At 32.1% G+C, this 22358-nt stretch overlaps 1 protein-coding gene across 1 annotated transcript in view; it reads left to right on the forward strand.

Moving 5' to 3' along the window:
• Window positions 1-22358, forward strand: part of LOC132717957 (spondin-1-like) — a 72805-nt gene that overhangs the window by 44540 nt on the left and 5907 nt on the right. The window contains exons 4-11 of the mRNA XM_060701553.1: window positions 7055-7131; window positions 8800-8943; window positions 11525-11676; window positions 17998-18142; window positions 18589-18695; window positions 19993-20236; window positions 20803-21255; window positions 21908-22078. Of these exons, the coding sequence (XP_060557536.1) occupies window positions 7055-7131; window positions 8800-8943; window positions 11525-11676; window positions 17998-18142; window positions 18589-18695; window positions 19993-20236; window positions 20803-21255; window positions 21908-22078 (1493 nt within the window). The remainder of the gene's footprint in view (window positions 1-7054; window positions 7132-8799; window positions 8944-11524; window positions 11677-17997; window positions 18143-18588; window positions 18696-19992; window positions 20237-20802; window positions 21256-21907; window positions 22079-22358) is intronic.

Raw genomic sequence — 22358 nt, forward strand, 5'->3', positions numbered from 1 at the left:
CAAATTGTTTTTGCAAGTGTTATAAACTTGTAAAACTTAATTTGATGTCATAAAACTATGATAAAAGTGAAAAAAGGACGTGGAACCCCGCCAGAACAACGTTATCTTTGTTAATTGATTTTTGGCAACAACCAGCATGCGAGTATCGTGCATGTTTTAAATTACAGACTTTAAAGTGGCATGCCTCTTCATTTACATAAAACTGATTTAATTATTTGTTATAATTTTGATTGGCCATCACTTTTGCAAGCTTTTTTTATAGAGGTCACATACAACAATGTGTTTCACTGAGTCCGAATGCGCCGCCAACCTTAAAAAAAGAAAACCGGAAGTGGTAACGCAGTTTTGTCGAATTCGGACGGACACACGTTTTTAAACTGGAACAGCGACGTCCAAAATATGTCTTTGACCTTGACACTAGAATCTTGTATTATGTCATTCATATGTTTTAAAGTTGGAAATTTATATGGAATCTTCTTAAACCAAAAGGTTCTACAATATTATTCTATGATCGTTGAAATTAGTTGATTTTCTTGCATCTTTGTTCTCTGATTGAAGTAGATTTGAAAAATGAATTTTAGAATGTTAAGACTTCTTCCCTTTACGGTTATTAATTAAGAAATGACGTTATTACCCATGAAACTAGTTATTCATTTATCCTTTTTTAGTAATATCCTAGCAATATCTTTGCAATAAAACTAAAAAATAAATAAAGTATCACAATATTTATTCTGTTTTCAAAAGATTTAAATGATATTTACAACAAATGGGTTGAATATAACTAGTGTATACTTTTGTTTGATAAATTGTAATATATTTATTTTTTGTTGTTGTTGTGCATTAAGCCTAATATTTTGATTTTGTTGAGAAATATTTTCATGTCGGTGTTCTGGCATGCAGCTTTAGTTGTGAATGCTTGTGGTGTCTGTTGTACGCGAAAACAAAAACTAAATGATGTGAATTTCTCTCTTATATTGAAACAAAAAGGCTGATAGACTGATAAATGTTATATTTTTTTGTAATATATTTCATATTTATATTTTTTTATTCCATACTGCTAGATTGAAGGCCATTTTACATAATAACCAATGTAATGTATATAGTATTAAACACACAAAACATTGATGATAACAAATGAATATCAAATGAATATTAAATAAAAAAAATGAATATTAAATGAATACCAAATGAATATCAAATGAATACCAAATAAATATCAAAATAATGTCACATTAATGTCAAATGAATATTTAATGAATATTAAATGAATATCAAATGAATATCAAAGGAAAATTTAACGAATATCAAAGGAATATTAAATTATTGTTTACGGGTTCAATGAAAAATAGAGTGAACTAAATGATAATTACAAATTAGTACAAGCACGTTCCTATATAAACTGATTTGTGTGCCCTACACTACAGTACAAAATGTATTATTTATTTTGTTTAAGACTATAATAATAATAATAATAATAATAATAATAATAATAATAATAATAATAATAATGATAATAATAAAACTGCAAAAACACAACATTAAAAGGAATCCGATGGAGCAAAGCTATAGTTTGTTATTTGGTTATATAAAGCACTTTTGTATCAGTCTAGGAGATAAAGTTTGTACTTTTTTTTTCTTACAAATTTAACAAGGTGAAGGTCGTACGAGCCGGCAACTGTTACAGAACATAAACAAGTAGATTCAGTAATTTGATTGTTTAAAATTGAAGTAGCTGAAGTGGTGTCAGTGTAAACATAAGAAAACTTCACTGAACCCTTCACAGTTCATTGACACATTAATTGCTTGATTTAAAATATCAATTTACTCCAAAAGCTATGTTTAAAATACACCGTCTACATCGATAAATCAAAGTTAATTGTTATTTCTGTCGATTAAACTTTTGGCAAACTTTCCAATTGTTGATGTAACATTTGCGTTTAAATTTTCAAACTATTTGCTACTGATTGTCCCAGTGATTTAAATAATCTTAGGATATAAGGCGGCGATTTGACATCCGAAAATACGCTATTATAACATTTGTTATTATTTGCTATTCTATAATTTGTGATTAAAATAAACATGTAAAGGAAACAAGAACTTTTTTCGAGTTTCTCACTTTGTATAGGAGCTTTCTCACTTTGTATAGGAGCTTCAATTTCATAAATTGTATTTTAAATACTCAACTTATGCATTCTTTAACTTCTGTCTATACGCAAACAAAGCATGTGCAAAATTTATGTTTTTTTATGTGAAAAGCAAAAAACTTAATCACCCAGACCACCTAGCGAACTACGAAATGCTACACCATTTTTCTTATTGTTGCTGTGACAAAAATATAAATGGGAACAACGTAAAGAACTGACAACTTATCAGACATAATGTAATAGGACAAGATAATTGCTTAAAGTTACAAACTTGCGGAATGTATATTCTGTAAGTATGCATACAATGTACAATAGCGCGTTGATTAATTCCGGATGATAAGTCTGTCGGACTAGTAAGTTTAGATTCTTTGCGTTGAAAATGTAACTTTATTATTTACGGCATATAAAAATTGATATAGCAATATTTCTTCAATATAAATGAAAACAAAAAAAATATATTATAGTACACCATCGGACATGATTTTTTTGTTCTTTTAATCTCTAAAAAGGCAGATGTTCGCTACAAAAGAACAGGGGTAATTATTTTAATACGTCGTATTTATAACGTGCAAAAATCTTCAAAAAGATTTTACTGATTATTTATGTTTAACGCGAACAATCAAAAGAATAGTCGAACATAAAGCGGTCCGGCCAGAATTTAGATGTCTTTTTTTACGTACAAAAGACGTAGCGGGAACGATAAATTATCCAAGCTGACTGTGTTTAATTTCTGTACTCAAACCGTACGATGATATATGTATTTATGTAACGTTACACCTAAATGCTGGTGGCACTTACTGTAACACTTGTGCTTTTTTTCTTTTTAACATATTTTTTTCTTGTTAACCGGACAAAACCGAGAAACGGACTGATTATGCTAGGTGTATAAAGTGACATAAAGCAAATATTTCATTTTATTTTTGCAGCAAAAAAAGTAAGAAGTGAGATTTAACATATCTTTTTTAAAGACGTGGTTTTCGTTTTTTGCAAGCTTCTATTTCATGACGTTTTATTCTCATTCATTAAAAGTTGTGTTTTTTTGTCACCACAACAATCTGTTGCAGGTGAACACACATTCATAGCTCTTGTTCATATTTACAGATGTAATACAGGTTTTTTTTGTTAAGAGACCATTCTGTTTAAAACGTGCGCTGGTTTTGCCATTTAATGCCTTTTAATGTATGAAGTAAAATAAGCAAACAGGCATGTGTATATTAGTAATGTGTTTCGTTTCATATTAACGCATAATTATGTCACTTTTTATCGAAATGACACGTATAGGACTCCGTAGTAATAATTTCTTATGTGTCCATCTTGCACAAGATTAAAGGTTCACATCCGATGAAACAAGTTTAATCTTGTGCTGTTCAATAAACGTCGTGGCAGAGCAAAGGTTAAGACAGTTTCTTTTTTTACAAATTGATTAAAATTGTTATATTTGCATTGTTTAGAGCACGTGTATATATTAAACGTTTATTACTTCGCTGATAACCTACAGATCATCGCGTTTCCCCTTTTTTCAACAAAGTTTGTACGTAAAACATTCCTGGTTCACCAATGTATACCTACAAATACATATACCCGGGCCATGTTGGTACGTGATTAATCAAACAAAAAGTAAATTTTTATTTACTCAAATGAATGCTTCTCACATGATATAAAGGGCCCTGCGATAAGATATGCAAATATCCACATTAAAATACATTTTATTGAAATTATGTTTACGAAAACGCGAGATTAGGGTTAGTGTTTTATGTTAATCCACCAAGAAACTCGATGATTGTTCCTCTGTGTTAGTTGCGTGTTGCGCCAGAGTTTTTCATAAACAAAATTATTAGATGAAAGGTTTTCAGGTCGTCTTTTAAGGGTTTAAGGACTTTAAACAAGAAAGTATTTAACGTCTTCAGATTGATATAGGGCGAGAATGTCAACGGGTTCGTTTTCACGAGGTTTGTTTAAAGTAGTTTGTATCTTTTTTCTTTTACTTTGAAGCGAGAATATCAGACCATAGGAGATGCACGAGCTGTCGGAAATTCCTATCCAGAGAAAAGGTTGATCACGAACTTCTTTTAATATGTACATGTATTTTTTTCGAATTTCCATTGGTTGACATGCTCTTTTACTTTATTCAAATAATTTAAATGGATCCTTACAGCGCGCGCCTCTTTCATATGGTATATGAATAGTATTATTTACACCACCACCATCACCACCACCACAACAACAACAACAACAGCAATAACAACAACAACAACAACAGCAACAAGTACACCACCACCAACACCACCACCACCACCACCACCACAACAACAACAACAACAACAACAACAATTAAATTACAATCGACATATCTTAAAAACTATATCAACTTAAAAAGTGAGAAAGAAGTTACACCCCCGATTATATTCTTTATTTACTTCATAAATAATAAGTTTCATAATTCAATGGATATGTTAATAAATAATCACATCAATACATTACTTAAACCGGTTTAAGATTGTGAAATCTTCAAGACCGATGAATTTATTTTTCTATTATGGCTTTTTTTGTTTCTATTTACTGGTGATTTTACAGCTTTAAACATTGTAATCGAATTTTATTGCACCCGAAAACAATTCATCAAAGACTTGACAAAAGCGTTGTAAATCGTTTAATCACCTACTTTAGTTTTGATGTTATGAAACAGACCTGACAGCAGAAAAAAAACAAGGCTTGCTTTCAGTGTTAATGCATTTTCGCACATTTTAATCACTCGGGCAGATCTCGGATGCGAAAATGTTATGAATATTTTGCAGTTTTGTTTACGGAAAAGGATTTCCACATATGCTTGTCATAGAACACATTGAGAGGAAAAGTTGGTGTTTTTTTTGGTCTCCTGGTTTGCAGTCAAGATGAATGTAGTACCGTGTAACCTAAACAACAAAAAACATCCTCTTTACCTTTAAAGAGCGGAAAGACGTGGACGTATACGTTTCGTGTTATATCATCATTCAATTATACATGGAGCGTATTTATACATTGAAAGATGGATATTTTTATCATGACCTATATATAGAGTCTCTAATCAAACTGAAAAAAGTTATTGTGTCAAGATTGACATAAAACTATAACGTAACTTGGGCGTGGCTAACCACTCATGACGCATTTTTAACTAGCTGAAAGATAGTACAAATCAAATGTAATAAAGGCCAAATTATCCGACTGATAAGCGGAAATTGCTGACAGTAACCATTATTGGTTATAGTGTCTTTGGTTAATGACTAGCGTGACACGTTACTGTGTGAATAGCCACGTGTACAACACTGACTTTATAGAGTATTACTTTTCTTCCTGCTATACAAAATTTAATTGTAATGTCAGTCTTACTAGTGATAACTGAGTTTTAAAAAGATCAAGTCATGTTATAAGCACAGACAACTGGTATGTGGAGCTCCAAAAGCTTTAAAATCCAAATAAAATGTATATTTGTCAATCCCAGCGCATTAACTTATCATATACATGTATTATGTAAAACATTGAAATGTGATTTAAAAAAAAAACAGCTTAAGCTTAAGATTTTTTACATATATGATAAGTATATGCGCTGGGATTGACAAATATACATTTTATTGGATTTTCAAGCTTTTGGAGCTCCACACCCCAAGTGTCTGTGGCAATAAGAAATCAGAATGGAAATAAAAGTATTTGTTCAAATTATAGCAGGCTTTCTCAAATATTTTGCATTTAATCTGTAGGGGTACAATGTTGATCCAAAATTACAAAATTATAACTTCAAATTAACTATATTATGCATTTAAAATGCATTTTCAATCTGTATTTAATTGCAAGAGCTGTTTGAAAACAGAAAACATATCTTTAGAATGAAAACCAGATGGGTAAAAAGTGTGGTATAGAGGTAGGAGTGGGGTGTTTGAGGCGTAGGGTAAAATATTCAAATCTATTTATCAAATGAAAGTACAAGAGGACTATATAACGATGGTGAAGAGTTATGATATGGGGTATTATAATTGTATCAATTTAGAGAAGAAAGATCACTATTATAATTAAATATTTCAAAAGTGTACTTAATAAACGGTAGAAAAAATGCTTTGAAGTGTGTGTAAATGGGAAATAAACCACCTTAATCGGTCTATCTGAACTTGTAACTGAAGATATAGATTTGATTTTAATTCCTAGGAAATGTCTTATCAATCCCTATTAAGTACCATCTCTTACTTTAATTCCTGAAAAAAAAAATCCAAAATTTCTCTTAATGTCAAATAATTTCCTGATAATTATTTTCATAATTAAAGTTTCAAAAAGTCATTAAATATATAGTACATATCAGTCAACTGCGTGTTCCATACACTAATGAGATTTTATAAGCTTTTGAGGGGAACAAGGAACTTGTGGTTAAATTGTACAAAATTTTAAAATTTACTCGTTGCTGTCAAAATTATCATAATTCATGACTGTCTTTTAGATAATTTATTTTTTTCAACTTGAAAAATATATATTTGAATACAACAGAAATAATATTACTTTCTGTTAAATTATTATTTAAGATTTCACTTAGTCTTCAACCGTCAAACCTGTCATATTTCGTGGAAATGCATGTCTTTCATGAAAAGGAACGCGGAAATACGTCATCATGTTTCTCGGTTGGGAACCAGTCTTTAATTTGATTGGTAGATCTTAAGAGCATATCCTTTTGGCTGGTGTCCTTTTTTTGCAATTTCAGCTTATTTGTCTGCGGGTTTAGTACTCTGTTAGGTTACAGTAAGGGCGGATCGACCCTTGTTAAGTGGGGATATACAGATGTTTGCCAAGATGATGATGTCACAGAGCCTATGTATGGAATCGAATAGTACGAATGACAGTATTAATTTGACAACACATTTTATTTATAATACTATTATTTATAATTTCAGGGCAACAGTGGTTTCTGAAATTCCTACGCGATGGTTCAAGGATGACGGCGGCTTAACTGTCAAAATATGTCATGAGGGTAAGTGAGATAGAGGTCATACAGTTATTATCCCCCTTGTTTTAGAATATTTAAATTCATCATTTCAATATTAAAAGTTTTTTTTTTTTAAATATAATAGTTTTTTTCATTATAACAGTTCAGGATGCCTGAATCTTCGAAGTTTTGTAAAATATTGAACAAAATGGGTTTTGTGAAAATCTGGAAAAAAAAATAATTCTGAAACTGGGCGTTTATTTTAGTTTTTACTAATTAGTTATAAGTCGAGACCTCAGAATACTTAAGAATTTAGTTACCATCTGTGTAAGTTTGGATAAATTTTATGGCATAATTATATTCATCGTCGGTATTCCGTCCGTGTGTTCCGACAGTAGCCACTATAGATACCTATATGAATACGTGTACTAATTTCTGAGTGATTTGCTATTATTAACGTGTATACGTTATTGATGGCAAAAGCACAGCCGTTAGGTCGGCACGCGCTTAATATCGTCTTAAGTGTTTCAATGAGCTAGACAATATGTCGATTATCATACTGAGGAGAAACAGCGAGACAATAAACTAGAGTAATCTTGAATCAATTTTGTGGAATCCTTAAATTTGAAATTAAATCCGGGTTCAGAAATAAATCATTGATCTGCTGTACGAGCATCAATGAGCCCAGTGAAAACGATAAATGTTAATGATATCCGCATAATCCGCCCCCTTCTAGAATGTAAAATCTAAATAATCTTTTGGTGCCTCCGATCCTCATCTCGTAACGCTGGTCTATCCCTTATTCCAACTTGTATATTACAAACCAATTACTTAGATTAAAAAAAAATCTTTAATAAAAATCTTCAAATTGTGCAAACAGATCGGTAATGATAGAAGCTGTGCACTAGATAAGATTCACGTAAGTGTAGGGTTAAATTCAAAGTAAAGCTGATGTTAGTTCAGTTCAAGAAAAAAAGGCAAAGATGTGAAAACCACAATGCTTTAATTCGTTAACCTTTAAGTTATATGTTTTTGTTTTTTTTGGTTACGTTTCTTTGCATGTTATGTGAGAAATGTCACTAGAAAACACATTATCTGCATGACATGGGAATGAAATGAACAACTTGCGTGTCAAATAATGACATACACGTGAAAAATAGTTTTAACTTTTATATTTGGGTGTTTTTTGGTAAATTTAAGTCAACAAATTATTGTATTCCGGTAGTTTAAATGACCTATATCCGTATTTGCGTTATTTTACAATAGGTATAAATGATTTACCACATTCTGATACGTATTTAAGATATCACAAGATGCGTTCAATGAAAATGTTATTTAGTGATTTCACACTCAATTTCTTCTCTAATCTTATAATCTACCAACAGCCTGAAGGGTACAGTTTTTGTTCCAGTCGGAATTATATGTGATTTCTTGACTGTTGTCAGCGGGTTTTCAGATGCACAGTGTTAATGAACGCGAGAACTCCGTGCAGTATCAAACAGATAAAAAAAAGAAGAAGTAAAAAACAGATTTTACCTACGTGATTATTTTAAGGCTCTATAGAAAGAACACCTAGATTATACAAATAGTAAACGAATGGTATTATATTGATAGTTTATTCGATAAGTGTTCATTTAAAATTTTTAATAAATAGTCATAAAGGGCTTGCTTGTTGTTGTTGTTTTATATCAAAGTGTACAATTTTGGTTTCAGACCCAGCAGTTATTAACGAGCAGGGGGACGTTCCGGCACGGGAAACAAAGGAGTGTTGCGCATGCGGGGAAGCACGCTATAAAATGGTGTTTCAGGGACTTTGGTCAAAACAGACCCACCCGAAAGGTTTCCCAACCAAGAATAGTAAGTATCACATTTTACATATAGTAGTCGTTAGCAATTTGATCTTAAAAGACCACCTAGTACTTCTGGTGAAATGGGAAACATACAAATAGCGTCACCCGCAGATTTGATCCCTAGCGCTTAAGGTTAATTGTGCTATTATATTTTATTTTTCAATTTAGATGTATAATTAAAAACATGGCGCCTTTCAATGGTTTTTTTCTTATTTTATGTTTCCGTTATGGTGTTTGTTAGTCTGACATGATATAAGAAATTTCATTTCCTTGTGGATTTATTAGGTCTAGTATAGAATAATAAATAAGTCATGGCCATGATACGCCGTCTTTGCAAAACAGAATATGGACGGAGCGTTTAATAACTCAGTTTCATTCCAGTTTATGAAGTGAAAAGGTGTAAATCATAAAATCCGGCCGCATATTCGTATCTCGCAAATTCTCGCGTGACGTGTGATTGGTTTATTCTCTAAACTTTCCCACTCGTCGCTTCTGTATTTATAATTAATTAGAAAAAACATTTAAATTAGCATTTATACTGAAAATAATCATGACAGTTTTCGAGTGATCTTAAGGTGTGAAATTGCTCATATTTTGACTTCCAGCAGACGACAAGAAAGGCGCGTGAGAGACAAGGTCGTGATCATAAAACTGTATTTGATGTTTGGTGCATATTTTTTAAAGATAATCCTATCATATTGCATTATTTCGGTGCACCAGAAATAATTTACGAGCAGACGAAAAATGAAGTTATTTTGCATTTTATTTTAGTTTTAGAGATTTAAGCAAATGCACTAAGAAATATGGTAACACGCCCGTTTTAAAAGGTCATTTACGGTCAGTGTTGGAGTAAAATAACCAGATTTACTCGTATTCATATAAACAGTTATGAGCTTAATTTGATACGAAAAAGATAATATTTAGGCTTTCACCTTAGTCACTTCGACATGAATTATTTTTTCCCAAAGCTTTAAATTATATAATCTTATGATAAACCATGTTTATATGATAAACCATGTTTAACATAACTATGTACGCCCCCGCTCTGATTTGTTTGACATTACCGTTATCAAAGAATAAATCAAACAGATCACCGAAACACGGAGTCTGAGAACGCTATTTTCGGTTCATCAGATGACAAATTTGGCGCCATGCAGGAGACAATTCACTATTGTCTATATCATCACGTGTTCAACATTTATATCATCTTTTATATCAAACGTTAACTTTCTTTATTTTGAATCTTTTATCAAAGAAAATTACCGCAGCAATAATACGTCAAAATATTTGTGGGCAATTTTCTTTATTTTTTTTGTAAGAAGATTGTTACCGTTTAAATTTGCCCATAGTTAAAGCGTCGTTTATCATTTGGTATATTACTTTGATGTATCTTTCACCGTCAAAACTGTCATAATTTTCACACTTGTTATAGGGTTCAGTTAACAACATATGGAAATCATCAAAAACACTGTCAAAGTCAAATGTTTTCAACCTTATCTGATAACTCAATATTTTAGGTATACATGTATGTTGAATTCATTCTTTTAAATTTCGCTCTTTATACTTCATGAAAACACAAATAGTATCAAGTTATCAACAAAATACGAAACATTTGACATGTAACCCCTACCCCAATACTCTGCTCACCGCCCAATATCTACTGGGGCTGTCAAAACATTGATACTGTAAATAGTAAGAAAGAAAACAAGACAAAAACAAACAAACAAACAAAAAACTGCAAAAAAACAAACAAAACAAAACAACAACAACAAAACAATGCTATTTTACATGTTCAGATGTTAAGATAAATATATAATTAGTTTAAAGTGTTCTGATAACCAATTTTACGTATTTGGACATAGTTTGATAAAAGGTATCCTATAAACAATTAATGCCGTTTTTTTACTGTTTATTTACAGTTCTATCAATTTTAAAATAGTTGACATCCATCGTACCAAACGCCAACAGCGATAACTCTGCTGTTGAGGCGAAAGGGGAAACGGAATCTTTTCATATGTTAAAAACTTATATGGGACTTTCAAAGACTTTCATATCTCTAAACATGACCTAATTGAACTTTAAAAATAATGGGAATGAACGCTGTGCAAAAGTTTTGATGCATCCTCACGAAAAAATCATAATTTTAAAACAAATTAACATGCATATTTTAATATCATATCTCCACTCAATATAGTAAAGGTTAAAGCTGAAGAGAGATCGTTTAATCACATCATTTTGACATTTATTTCTGTTTTAGTGGCTAATATTGTCGGAACATTAACTTCAATTTAAATGTAAATATTATCATATTTTAAACCAAATAGTTTAACCGATCCGTGAATGATATCTCTTGTAAAAAATATGAAACATGACAAATTAACTATCATTAAAACATTTAAATTTTGTATCACACTCCTATGGTGGCAAATACGTGCCGTTTAATTAAGTCGCGACAATGATTATAATCAGTCTCCATACTTTTCCATGAATTCAGATTAAATGATAATTGGCTTCATTTGGTTTCTATTAAAATGTCATATAACGAACAATTAACTAATTACCCGTATTTTCCGTTGCTTCTTTTTTAGACGCTCTCTTACTTCACTGGTCCAATATAGTTGGTGCTACGCACACGGAGGATTACCATATATGGGAATACGGAGGATACGCTGAACGCGGAGTGAGGGAAGTCTGCGAATATGGTCATTCCACAAAACTTGAGAAGAACATGAAAGAAAATGTAAGTACATGTAGTTTCTAAAAAAAGCCTCAACCTTCCCGGAACCGGAAATGATTAGCCTTCGCCTTCAGTTTAGAGCCACACGTAGACTAACCAAACTCTATACTCTTGGTTGAATAACTAGACATATTCATCCTGCTATCCCCAAAATTGATAATGGACAGTTCCAAAATTTAAAGCTGAACGAGTCTATTTAAGAAATTTAGCAGAATACGGATTAATTACATTGAGGTTGCTTGGTTCGAACACATAAGAAAACAATATGTTAAAGTGCTATGTTAAGCGATTGAAGATATAATGCATTTCTGCAGGAATTTCCTTCATAACATTGATTCAAGTGTTCCACAAATTGATTACCTCTTGAAATACTGCCTTATTGTGTACTTGAAATGTATTTAAAGCGTAACTGTTACACGCTATCAAGTCAATTGTTATTGCAACAAAACAAAGAGAGCTTTCTACAAAATAATCTGTACAAGATGCATTTAGTTCCAAACTTTGTATGAAAAACAATTTCAAAAAGCAAAATGTAGAAAGAAATGCGGTATAAATACAAAAGATTCTGTTTAAAGACATGTTTGGCTGAGTGGTTCATGCGTAGGACTAGTATTCTAAGGATCGCTAGCCATGTGGGTTCAAACCTTCTTAGAGTCAAGCCGTTGCTTCCTTCAGTAAAAAACTTTACAACCATTGCTCAGTAGAGTGCATCGTCGGATACCCATTGTTGATTAACATGTAATGATTTTAATGTGTGGCCTGGGTATCCGATGACGAGTAGGGTGTTTCTATGAACTTAAAGCTTCCTACACAATGGATTTAAAATAAATTTTGTATGAACCAAAAACATATTAGAGGAAATGTATCACGTATAGACTGTAGTGATTCGAACACGATGTTAGGGCAATAATAATCCGATGATAGGTTTTAACCAGCTAGGCGACTGTTATGTGAATACACAAGGATTTTGTTAAATATATAAAAGCTTTGATAATTTTCACCCCTTATTCATAGTACAAAATATCCACTTTATTAATTGGTCAGTGAACTGGATGTATTTATTTAATGTATTTATTGATAAACTTTCATTCTTTATGATACAAAGTTAGTTTGATTTTATAAATTTACGGATAATGAAAAAATCCCAGGACAAATAGAGAGACACAGTGTGACGTATTTATATAGCATAAGAAATTAGTAATTGCCCAAACTTTAATCTGTAGGGGGTATTTGAGGCGAAAGGTTAAAAGTTCACGATATTGAATGGGTTTTCGTCAAATGTAGAAAGATTTGATATTTTCATAAAACAGAAATTCTAAAATCGATGGATTCTTTCAAAAATTGAAAGAACAAATATTTCAAAAGGAGAACATGCTTTAAGATGTTTATTCATGTATTTATTTTAAGACAATGGAACTTTTTCAATGATATGTCATGTAGTTTGGTATTTCTATCCAAACAAACGAACGAACGAAAGAACGGTCGGGCGGAAGAAAGAAAGAAATAAAAAATAAAGAAATTAAAAAAGAAAAAGAAAAAAAGAGAAAGAAAGAAAAAAGAAAGAAAGAAAGAACAAAAAAAAAATGAATGAATGAATAAATAAATGAAAAAGAGAAAGAAAGAAATAAAAAAGAAAAACAGAAAGATAGATAGAACGAAAGAAAAAAAACGAACAAATACTTCTAAAACAAAACAAGAACAATGTCATCTCATCCTATCCCACCCAGCCCAGCTCACACCTCCTTCAAATCATAAAAAACAACATCATTTTTAATAAAAATAGAGTGGGCAGTTTTGCAATATATAAGAGTCGGTTGCAGTAAGTGATGACTTTAATTTTGGAGTAAGGGAACATGTTTTTGTATTGAAATTACATTTCGAAATGAATGTGTTTTATGTGAATATTTCGAGAAGAGACGGAATTTATGTTGTGTTATTCATATCACATTTAAATTATCTATTTCTAAGAGTTTGGAGCAAACAGAAACTTTCCATCGTACTTTTGAAAAAACAAAAAAAAAAATATTTCAAATGCGACCGTATTGCCAAGTTTTAGCAATTGCTACATAACAAGTAAGGGCAACTGTACATTATTTGTTTTTGAAGCTTCAAACACTGACAGATCTTATAAATCTTAAAGCATGTTCAAGTTAATCGATCACGTGAGGTTTTGGCTACAATATTTTTGTATTAAATCAAATGTCTTAATTACCTTTGTTGCTTGTCTGATAATTTTTCAGACGTCAGACTTTGTAAACTTTGAACCTTTTTTCACCGCGAGACTTTTGGGACAAAGAGCATTTGAGGACACGTCTGAAATAAATACTTTTTCACAGCTAAATTAAGTCAATATATTGTCGTCACATAATAAGAGGGAAGCCCTAAGTATGTATTTTAACAGGTGACGAGCGTTTATTATAAGATTTATAAAGTATCATTTTTTTTATCCATTCTACAAATATTTGTTTTTGCGTTTGACTCATCCAAGTGCCATCTCGGCTTGGCGAGACGAAGGGAAATCAAACTATGAGCTGTATATTATCTTTAAAGTGCGTTTTCGCATAAGGGACATTTGACAAACATTAAGTTTGTGTAGTGTTATGTTAATATCTTAAAAATTGTGAAAGAAAATATGTAATTTTTTGTTTTGAAATTTAAGTGCACTCATATAAACTACAATATAATTACAAGAAATATGGAATGGCTTTGAGGACATTACAAACTGTTTTCAACGTTTTATTTGTTATTTTTCCTAAATATATGACACTATTTTTTATAAGTATCAGCAAAGAAATCTCTTACAAATAAACAAACAAACAAAAATGTAGAAAACATGATGTTCTCTTCCTGAATCTTGGAAAAAAAGTGATAAAATCTAGCAATGGATAGTCCATTATTATTATCAGTTTTTATTTATTTATCATATATCTATTTCAACTTACATATTCCTAGCGTTTTATCGGCATATCAAATATTGCATGTGATTATTGAAGCTACGTTGAAATATTTTGCATTGACTCGTATAAACGGTCAAAGATGCTGGTCATTTTACACGGTTGGGAATACGGCCATTTTACGGCCCAATGGCATCTGGTCATTATAAAGCCATATATCTTAATTAACTTACCACGGTATGACAGTGGACACGTTTGAAAATACATGAAGCGTTCTGACTGAAGGCCACCTAATACATGAAAGCAACGTACGTTCAAGAATATTAAATATCAGCCTAGTCGACATGTCGCATGTTTTGATATTTTGAACACGAAAATAAGAAAATAATGAGGGTAATTAAAGTTTTAAAATAGCAACAACCTGGAATATAAATATACAATATCATGATGCTCTGAGAAACGAGGAAATCGTAAAATTTCTTGATGAAAAGCTTGCCGACTGACTAAAATTCTTGAATTAAATTTTCTGAATATATTCTTAAGACAGAGAACAAGGTGGCAAGGTGTTGAAGTATGTCTGAAAGGTGAACTTTGAGGCTTGACTAAGGTCAAAATTTGTATCTTATATCTGCATGTAGCTAGTTTGTGAAACCTTTCAATGTATTTGTGACAAAAACGTATTTAAAATAGCATGGCATATAGATTTAAAGTAAAGAAAACAAATAATCGACGCTCAGCCCGCCTCACCCAAACAACAACAAAAGCGAAGAAACACAAAACAACAACAACAACAATGAGATGAACTGAAAACAATAAGCGCAAAGATTTAAGATTTTTCTTATATATTTTTCAAAAAACGTTACTTTTGCAAACTAATTTTGGTTATTCATATGCTTGTCTCTCAATAAATTGTTTTTTTTTAATTTTCTACTTTGTATCAAATTATAATCCTCTAATAGTTTAATATATATCAATATATATTTAATAGTTTTGTAATTTTAATCTTTATCAGCAAACTTGTCTTACTTATCTCATCATCATCATCATCATCATCATCATCATCATCATCATCATCATCATCATCATCATCATCATCAACAACAACAACATTATCTTAAGGCTATATTTATTTTGTAATATAAGTCTTTGACAGTATGATTATTAAAATATTGTAATTATACGTTAATACATTAAACGTTTGATAAAACAGAATAACGATAGATTATTACCTTTTTCATAAATATTTGTTCTGTTCTGTTCTGCGCTAAAAATCAAATCTTAAGCGTGGATGAAAAAAATCAAGATAAAGGGTGCGAATTTATCCCTTTTAACTAGATAAACTCTGATCATTTATAGCGTAAATTGGAGAAGAATTTTATTATTATTTATTTCCGATTTCCATTAATATGCTATCCTCACAAACACTAAACTTGTGATTTATGATGGCTGCCATAAAATGAACTTATTACTTTTTTTTAAATATTACATTGCCAACACTGTAATTACAAACAAAGTCATTTTGAGCCTATATTCTTGTTTTGTGGCTCAAATTCTCTTAAATTCATTTTTATCACCAAATTATACACCCAGTTGAGCAGTGGAACAATTGAAAAGAATAGAAACATTTTCACATAAAATAGATATTAAGACATACATCATTTTATTGCCCTATTTGCGGGATAGTTTTTATATTCTTTAATATTTGTAATTATTATATTTTGATCGCTAACGTGTTTTAAGCTAAGATCATTATTAGTTCAACAATCATATGTGCGGTTGTATATAGACGGAAAGATGATGTGAATTAAGAACCCAAATGTCATCAAATCCCGAAAAGTGCAATGTAATGCCATAAAATTTACCAATAATGACATTAAACTTGGTTGAGAGAATTCATTGAGCAAAGCGACCACCCGACGAGATCGGGCTTTTATTATACATACCTAAACAGATTTACCACATAAGTTTTATTCAAAAAAATTAAAATATCCTTCTGGGTGGGGAGACCTGAATGTTTAACTATTAAAACTAGTTTCCTTTTTTACCTCAAATGTTAAGAGAACACTGTCTTCGTCTTGGCAAAACAACGCACGAATGAAATTGCATTTTTTTAAAGTTCGGGTCACAAATGCAATCTTTAATATTTATAATTACCTCAAAAGTTGTTTGTTATAAAAAGATAAAATGAGATAAAACGGTCTAGACCGCACACGAAAAGGAATCTTGCGACTAATATACACCTGTTCTTTTTCGTTTTTTCTTTTTATTTCAACAGTGCCGCTGAAGCCAAAAACTTTAAACATCATTGGCGCCGTTTATAGATTCTTTTACTTATAGCATATTTGATGAACTTATGTTTCTTTATAAAAGCTTAAATATCTGACCTTTATTACTTTATTATAAAATTATGCCGAATTGACGGGACATGTATGCTTTCGCTGGAACCTGTCTGAACTTTCATTAAAATTGAAGTGGTGCTATCTATCCGAGTACAGTTGACATGATTCTCAAGACTCCGCTATCATTCCGAACGACGGGAAAATTACACCGGGGTCTGTTTAATGTCGTGGTACTAAGGAAAGTAATGGTAGCTTCATAATAACGATAGCGGGCATGAGATAAAAATGATCATTATTATATGAGAAAGAAATGACAAAGTAGGTTATGATATAAGAAATTAAAAAGTATAAGGAATTGCATACTTCGTTGCTGAGGGTCCCTGAACCCTGAGAAATTAACACATGACTTGAAAGATATAAACAGGTGAAGATAAGTTCAGGACGTTTACAGATATTTTTCAGGACGTTTACAGATATTTTAAAAGTGCGGTCGAAAGTTATCAAAAACGGAAGTATTATTATTATGCTTCGGATATCCGGGAAATAGAATTGTTTGTAAACCGGAAGTAAAGTCATCCAGTGCTCAACAAAAACTGCATGCGGAAATATCTGGCACCTCTATTGAATGTCGTTGCTAAAAATAGAAATGTATAGACGTTTGAGGGGATAAATGATTAAGACATTCTTTTTCAATTAGTTTATTTCCTGACAACAAAACATTCAATACACTTTTGTGCAAACAAAATGCACTATTCAGATTTTAGCCCTGATTCATATCACGGGGACTGCGTAATCGAGCTTTTTCCTGCCTTCTGTCATGTGTTCTCACTGCCTCGTTATTTCGCGCCAAAATAATGCAAAATCATCTACATGCACGAGACGCAGCTCATATCTTATCTTTGCTGTGAGACTCTTAGAATTGACCCGCAGTTTTATAGTACATGTATATGTATAAGCGTTTGATTGTCTTAGATAAATGTTTCTGCAAAAGTACGGGGGTATTGTTTTTCAACAAGGATATTTATGTTGATATCTTTATTTTTTTCGTTTTACAATACAAAAACGTACATTATTTTGTTTTATTCTTACAGAGTGACAAAATTTACACTGTGATAAAGACGAGTCCGATGTGGAGAAATGTTCAAGGTCGTAAAGAAGCTGTGTTCAAGGTCAACCAAAAGGCCCATTTATTATCCCTTCTTACCATGATAGGACCTAGCCCAGATTGGTGTATTGGTATGTTTATTGCACCGTCATAATTATTATTTTATGCAATTTTATTTTAACATATATACGTGGAAAAAAGTCTGATCCGTTAGGAGAGAGGAAATACTCACTGTTACCGAACTTTGTGTGGTCTTACGCAGAATGCGCATTCGCGAAATGCTTCTTCCGTTTCTAGGGAAATATCATAATGTAAAATGTCTTTATTTGAACTTAAGGCTGTAAAATGCAAAGGAAGCATTAAAATATAGTCATATCTTGTCATTTTCACAAAAATGTCTTCCCTTCCCTTCCCCCTCCATTTTGTAGACTTCCATTTTTCGACAGGTTTAGCCATAAATATTTACAAGTTTTGTGTTGTGTGTAAATGCATTGAGTCAACGTGAATGGTTTAAAACGTGTTCTGACCAATGTATGTATTTCATGAAATGAAAGGAGCTCGAACTTTTTGTCTTCAGGTGTGCCGTCATTGTCGGTATGTAATGAGAACTGTACGTGGGCGGACGAGATGATAGTCGATTTATTCCCATGGGATGCCGGGACCGACGACGGCGTAGAGTACATTGTAAGTTGATATACATAATAATTTTAGCAATGATTATCAGTAATAGGCGTCAGTGCTTGAATGAAAACTTTCTTGTCATAATTTGAATAATATATATTTATTTTTGCAAATTCATGATAAATCATTAATATTGTGCTGTAAGTATTAAGTAGAAAGCTGAAGCAAGTAAAGTCGCTTTTTTTTATATGTATAGCAACATATTCTAAAAGAAATTCCTATGTTTTATAAAAGACATTTTTCGACCGTCCATGACAACTATCACGTATTATGTAATATGCACAACTTCACAAGATCATGGCATATATCACGTAATCTGTATTTGAAGATTTAAACAAAAAAGAAAAAAAGCATTTCTTCTTTCATAACGAGAGGAAACACTATGATAATTGAGCCGTGTCACGACAAAACCAACATAGTGGGTTTGCGACCAGCATGGATCCAGACCAGCCTGCGCATCCGCGCAGGCTGATCAGGATCCATGCTGTTCGCTTACAGACCCTATAACAAGTAAAGAAACTGATAGCGAACAGCATGGATCCTGATCAGACTGCGCGGATGCGCAGGCTGGTCTGGATCCATGCTGGTCGCAAACCCACTATGTTGGTTTTGTCGTGACACGGCTCATATATTCTTTAACAATATGATTGAAGTGTTTTATACTTACATCTAAAGTAGTTAGAGGTCACAGAGTTTCCTTTCTAGTATGAAACATCGACAGATAATAGTGTGCTGAGTAGGAAAACGGTGCATATTTGCTTCTGATCTTAAACAATTTTTTATGTATTAAAGCAATAGACAGGGAAAAAATCCCTGACATACATAAATGTCGGTTATTTGTAGTTTAGAACAAACATTACGTAGAGTTGAAGCATAATGATATAGGTTACGAGAACACTTTCAATAGTTCCAAAGTATTTGCAAGGGAAACAACTTTAGTGATACGTAAACACAAATTCATTCGCAGTAGCCTCCCTTCTTTCTTACTTAATTTAGGGTTATTTGGTACGAAGAATGTGCAATATCTAGAAAAAATGTATGAGTTTATAAAAATGGTTTTGATAAATTTTATATGTCCCTTTAGTTAGTAATATTGTTTTGCATACAAAACAATAAATTTAAAACAGCAACAACTGCAACAACAAAAGCCACTCTAATGGTATGATACGCATATAATAAATCCATACCTGCACTCGAATACTTCTAAATGCTCTCACATTTATCATGACATGAACGAAAAGTACAATACAATTTTTAATTAATAAACTATTAATGTCATACAAAAAAAATTGTTTTACAGAACAGAGGAAGGAGTCCTACCGACCCACCCGAGCGTATCCACAGAATTACAAACATGTATCCCAAGCACCCATCTTCTCCATTTTTCGGCGGACCACCAATCAAACCGTTTGCACGATTGACCTTGACCAAGTTGAAGGAGGTTTGTGGTACGGACGGTAGTTCATCGGGAGAAGATGGTGTACCGAGCACGGAAGATCTAATAAACATGATGAAACAAAAAATGATGCTCAACAAAAAACTTGGTATGATTTCATTAAAGGCCCATTATTCCTCAAAAACGATTTTAAATTAATTCAACAAGGTTAAAGCTGCATGCCTCGAATTTATGCTAATACTCATGAAAAGTTTGAACACGTTTAACGGTTTTTAAAACAGTCACAGTAGTAATGCATTAAAACTATGGTGATAAATACTTCAAAATCAGTCAATAAACGCACATTATACGTAAATTATTACTTGAATCTTTTCTTAAAATCTAACTATTTTTTTCTTGAAATATAGGGACCCATCTGGAGGCATGCAGCTTGAAAGTTGTGTATCTGTAACCTGGTAGAATTTATCATTGAAGTAATTTAAGAGCCCTTCAAACGATGTTGATATTTCGAAAACACTTTAAGTATAACTAATTATAGTCGTAGACTTGGAAGTTAATCTTGGTGAAAAAATGGATCTGCGTCGAGTTGTCCAGGCTATGTTACAGTTTTGCTACTGCCAGCCAACTTTATACTTGTTTTGGAAATAATGGAATGTTGTATACTTAATGTACAAACTATATTTTATTAATTGTAAAATCTTTAAACATTTCTAGAAATGATGAAGTGTGCAACAAGCGATTGGACGGAATGGACGGAGTGTAGCAATAGCTGTGGAACCGGAATACGTAAACGAGACCGGAGACTTGTAAACGAAAACGTGTTGCCCTCTATGTGTAACGACCTAAGTCTGGCGGAAGAAGAACAATGCCAAGGAAAATGTATGAATAATCGGCCTGGTAAAACGGGCAGAGAAAAACTAAGTGATAATTTTGAGGTCCGGCATACATACGAAATTGATTTGGACGATCCGTGTGCCATAACACCATGGTCTGACTGGTCGCCGTGTACCGCGAAACTTTGCGGCCGCGGAGTTAGAGAGAGATGGCGTATGTTTCTGCGAGAGGAAGCCCAGCACGCGAACTGTAGGCTACAAATTATGGAACCTGATATATGCTATGGAATAATGCCTGATTGTAGAAAAGCGTTGATGTTGAAAAACTTCACAGGTGAGGGAGTGTGATTTGTTACATATACATATATATGTACTTGTAAATTTAGAGTTATTTGCATAGTTGTTTCCATGTCTTAATCATAAGAAGATGTGATAATTAATTTTATTAAATAATGAAGATATTTAACAATGAAAATTTACAGAATCATAATTCACAATATAAAATCATATATTACAAATATTATAATATTATATTAACAAAGCAGATGATTTTGATTTGACAGATAAGAAAAACGGGTATCATTCGAAAGAAGCTCAATTTACTATATCAACACTGAAGTTCAGCGTACATTAAAATTATTATTTCACTTAAATTACCTGTGTATAAGTTGTTGTATATGTTTTATACCATTTTAAAGAGGAACTAGTTTTAAGCTGTTTTGAGAACTACTTTGTGTTGTTCGGTTTGTCGGGATGCGCTGTTCCAGATATTGAATGTCGTCATTGTATTTCCTGATCTGCGATCAGAAAATACAAAAATCAATTAATTCATTTGAAGACCTTGTAACAAAACACCATTAATACTACTGTCTGAATAATGTAATTAAACACCATTAGCGCCACTGCTATAACATGCGCAATATAGCTCGCGTTAGACCATGAGTGATGCACATTCTTATTACAGTCGCATTTTCATTTCATTTCAGCCATTTGTAGTCTTCCAATGAACCGTGGACCATGTAGGGGAGACTTTGAACGGTGGCACTATAGTAGTAGTATGAGAAAGTGCATTCCATTTAGATATGGTGGTTGCCGTGGCAACGAAAACAGGTTCGACAGCGAGGATGAATGTCGACAAACGTGTGCCGATTATATGGGTAATTGTTATATTTTATAATTATAGTTCATTGTTCTTTTCCTGTCTTGTTTGATGCTTTTAAATGAAATGTGTCTGTATGTTTCAACTCACTATGACATATGATTTTTCTTGCGTAAAGTGAACGGGGGATTTCTATGGCTGACAATTGCTGTCAAAATTAATATTAAATATTAAATCAGTGTAATGCATAAGTGTTTTGTTTTGAGAGGACATTTAAAGTGTAAGAAGATATTGTGATACCCCTGGATCATTTACTTGAATTAGAAATCATAGCTTCA

Source organism: Ruditapes philippinarum, unplaced genomic scaffold (assembly GCF_026571515.1).
Source record: "Ruditapes philippinarum isolate M1 unplaced genomic scaffold, ASM2657151v2 ctg1439_1_1_1_1, whole genome shotgun sequence".
In the NCBI taxonomy this organism is placed as follows: Eukaryota; Metazoa; Mollusca; class Bivalvia; order Venerida; family Veneridae; genus Ruditapes; species Ruditapes philippinarum.